Raw genomic sequence first — 3,494 nt, forward strand, 5'->3', positions numbered from 1 at the left:
GTTAAGTGTCGTCTTGACCTCCGAGATACCTGAAAGCAACAGGTTACTGTAATGGGTATCCGTCACTTACACAACTGAGAAACACCAAGAATGGACATACCTGACCCAGCAGCTACCGGTTCTCCAAACGACGTGACAGTCGCAGCAATTGCTACAAGTGCGAGGTTGAATGCCACGATGGTCCAGAACGTGGTGCCGAAGAGCACGTGCTTGGCCAGCTCGTGGTGAATGGTATACTCGAGTAGGTGCTGCTTCAGTGACATTAGCAGCGTGGTGAAGTAAAGCATGAATACCGCCACTAGCGCCGTAATGACACCGGTGACGAGTGTGAGGAACCAACGCGCGTAGATGGGTCGGTTCTTCTCCTGACCATTGCGGTACTTGTAGCCCATGCCCGATTTATTCACCACACTCTCGAACAGGTCTGCGTCAAGGATTTTTTCACAAGGTTAGTCCCGCAGTTTTGTACATGTACAATTCTCTGTATCGTGGCATTGTTGGGCATCGCACCATAGTCTAGACTCTCGAGGTCGCCGCATTTCCACAGCATCTCTCTCTGCCTCCGCTTGTATCACTGTCTCTCGCCCGACGTTACAGCAAGCTAGGCGGTGATATAATACAAGAGGAGTATGCGGTGAAGTGCAGGGGCTTCGTTGCTAGTGGCCGGAGGCAACGAGTGACGAGAATAAGCGGGGTTGCATGCAGGGAAATCTACCTGTCGCCATTGGGCGGAACATCCGTAGACAGGTTTTGGCCAATCGTAGACAGCTTTGAATAGTCCTAAAGTTGCCAGGCTATCGGTATTAAATCGGTGAATACCGATTCGCTGCGAAAGTCCACCACCGCCCACTTCCCCTGAAATTGATAATGGCTATGAGCTCTAAAACCTCGGCTCCTCAAAAGCTCGTCCGAGGCTTGCGTGCTATTAATACTACTCGTTGGAAGATTCCAAAATCATCCGTTTTAATGGATACACGCTAGATTATAATCCGTAACCAGGACAGATGCTGAAAGATTCAGAGCAAGTTTCATCGTCCTCAGAGCAACTTTGTTCAGCTGGTTTGGCCAAGTTTGTAGTGATCACCCTGAAACTCGAGCTCTTCTTCACAGAATTCATGTTATCCTTGCTTCTGGTTCATGCTAAATAATTCACGTTTTCTGTGGCGTACGAAAATCTGGTCCGTACAGATGCTCCAGGTAGAGCGTTCTTCTCGCTGGGCAGAGCACTTGGAAGTCGGCAAATGGACAGCTCAACAGCGGGAACACGTAGTAACGCGGAATGAGAAGATGTTTGGCGTACCGATCGATCTGTAGACACTTTGAACACGCATGCCAGCAACTTGACGGGTGAGTGCCTAGCATTTCGACACCATTGGCTTCTGAGTCGGTGAACACAAACACATCCACATAGAACCCGTAGGCTTTGTCCACAAGTCGAGCGGGGATATTCCAGTCACGGTCTCGTGCTACATGGATGTTGCTGTCGTACACTTGGAGTTCATAAGCCTCTGGAACGGCCCACCGACTATCTCGAAGCAGCTCGTAGCCTTCCAGGGTCATGCCAAAATCGGCGTCATCGTCCCAAGGAATGACAGATTGAGCACGAAACTGCCCCAACAAGGTGCCGCTGTCAAGCCAAAAGTCGACATCGCGCTTGTTGAGCATTGCACTGAAGACACGCACGAGGTCTGTGATGGACTTGGTGCGCTTACGAGCAGTGACACAAACTTCCGGGCGATAGTAGTGGGCATCAATGTGTCCTTCAAGCTCCGCGCACCAAAAACTACGAGCTCCATTAGGCAGACCACGCATTAGAGCATGATCAGACTCCGCAAGCTCGGAAAGCAGCCACCAACACAGCGATGAGATGAGCATCGACGCCAAAGTACCCGCTGTCCATCGAGAATGTAGCAAGTCACGCAATGCTGGTCTCCACACCGTCATGAATCGATGCATTCCAATAATTTGTTTAGACATCGATGATAAGTCGCTGGATATTCCACACCACGCGCAATTGGTGTCAAGTCGCCGTCTTGCGTTCCACCGGTGTGCAGTATAAATTCTAGGGATCGCGCTTCAAATCCCTGGCTACAGGAATTATCTTATCTGAGTGGATGTCCACTCAGATTTTTCCCAAAGCAGCTTTTCCTATCCCAAATATTACACTAACAGTTTTATTTAGATAAGAAGTCCCGTGAAAAATCTGAGTGGGCATCCACTCAGATAAGATTATTCCGTACAAGCTACCGTACCTGTGACGGGGTCACACAGCACCTTGCGCTAGAGGAAGTTATCTTCCGAGAGTATATAAACTCTCAGTGAACGGCAGTTCACAGGTAAAGAGAGCGAAGTGACCTAAATAAGGTAGATTGTAAACTGAGTATATTTATAGGTAGGTTAAGTTTGGGTTTAATACAAACTATTAGTTACCTATAGAAATGCAATGTCATTTAACCAATGGTTGGCTTTGAACGACCTTGGTACCTTGTACCAAATATCCCGGAGTATGACGTGTCATACTCCTGAAGTGTGAAGTGTCACACTTCATGTAACCAGGGTACACTTAGGGCTACGTACCCCGTTACATCCTTTCCCACTTAGGTTCGGGTTTACCGACCAATCAGAATGAAGAGGTGTTCGTCACAAACTCTCATTCTCAAAGTCGAAACCCATCGTCTTGGCTGCGCGAGCGCGGCGGAAGGCTCACTTCACAGTTAGAGCCTCGAGCAGCAACCTGTGCGCTCTTCGTCTAGGTCTCCCACTTCGACCGTTTATCATGCCTCGTGGCACTGCAAAGAGCGGTGCTAAGACACGCTCCAAGGCTGCTGCCGGTAAGGCACAAGCCAAGAGCACTAAGCCTCACGGCAAAGGCTCTGCACTCAAGGAGGCTACTCAGGTGGCCTCCGAGGCGATCGGTTTCTCGGGTGACGCGGCTGTGGACAAGCGCGCAAGCAAGCGCCGCAGCCCGTCGCCCTCATCTTCAGACAATCGTCCGAACCCTCGGTTCATAGAACGTGAGTTCAACTCTGGCAGTGAGGAAGATGCCGAGTCCGAGAGCACGACACGATGCTCTTGCGGGCTCTGTGGGAGAGACACAGACCCAGTGCCCAGTGAGCACAAAGATGACAGCGTGCAATCGCTCGCTAGTGATCAAGGTGATCACAGTCCCACGACCTCTGTGCGCTCTGAGAGTCCGGCCGTCAAGGCTAAGGGCGCTCCCAAAGCCGGTGGCGATGAGGAAGAGAATCCTCGCAAACGTCTCTCGCTTGCCGAGGGTCTTGTGCGTGCTAAGGCCTCTAAAGCCGAAGGCACCAAGCCCTCAAAGAAGCGTACAGCCTCTAAGTCTCCACTCGGCGAGGAGAAGGAGACTCGTCGCTCCTATCGGAGTATCTTCGACTCCTCGGATGAAGAGGAGGAGAAGGAGGAAGAAGAGGAAGAGGAGGGTGCTATCGTTGAGCCCCGGGAGGTCTCGAATGACCTCGACCAGCAGCAGG

At 51.0% G+C, this 3,494-nt stretch overlaps 2 protein-coding genes across 2 annotated transcripts; both read right to left on the bottom strand.

Moving 5' to 3' along the window:
• Position 1: 1 nt before the first annotated feature.
• On the bottom strand, positions 2–550 carry PITG_22241 (uncharacterized protein; the record flags this gene model as incomplete). Its single annotated transcript, XM_002909873.1, has 3 exons — positions 2–18; positions 101–424; positions 511–550. The coding sequence occupies 3 exons, from the start codon at positions 548–550 to the stop codon at positions 2–4; spliced, it is 381 nt and encodes a 126-aa protein (XP_002909919.1).
• Positions 551–1,149: 599 nt separating this feature from the next.
• PITG_22242 (uncharacterized protein) lies at positions 1,150–1,944 on the bottom strand (the record flags this gene model as incomplete). The annotated part of the gene is made up of 1 exon (XM_002909874.1): positions 1,150–1,944. One exon carries the CDS (start codon positions 1,942–1,944, stop codon positions 1,150–1,152), a length of 795 nt encoding a protein of 264 aa, XP_002909920.1.
• Positions 1,945–3,494: the final 1,550 nt, after the last annotated feature.

This window comes from Phytophthora infestans, genomic scaffold (genome assembly GCF_000142945.1).
Source record: "Phytophthora infestans T30-4 supercont1.1919 genomic scaffold, whole genome shotgun sequence".
In the NCBI taxonomy this organism is placed as follows: domain Eukaryota; phylum Oomycota; class Peronosporomycetes; order Peronosporales; family Peronosporaceae; genus Phytophthora; species Phytophthora infestans.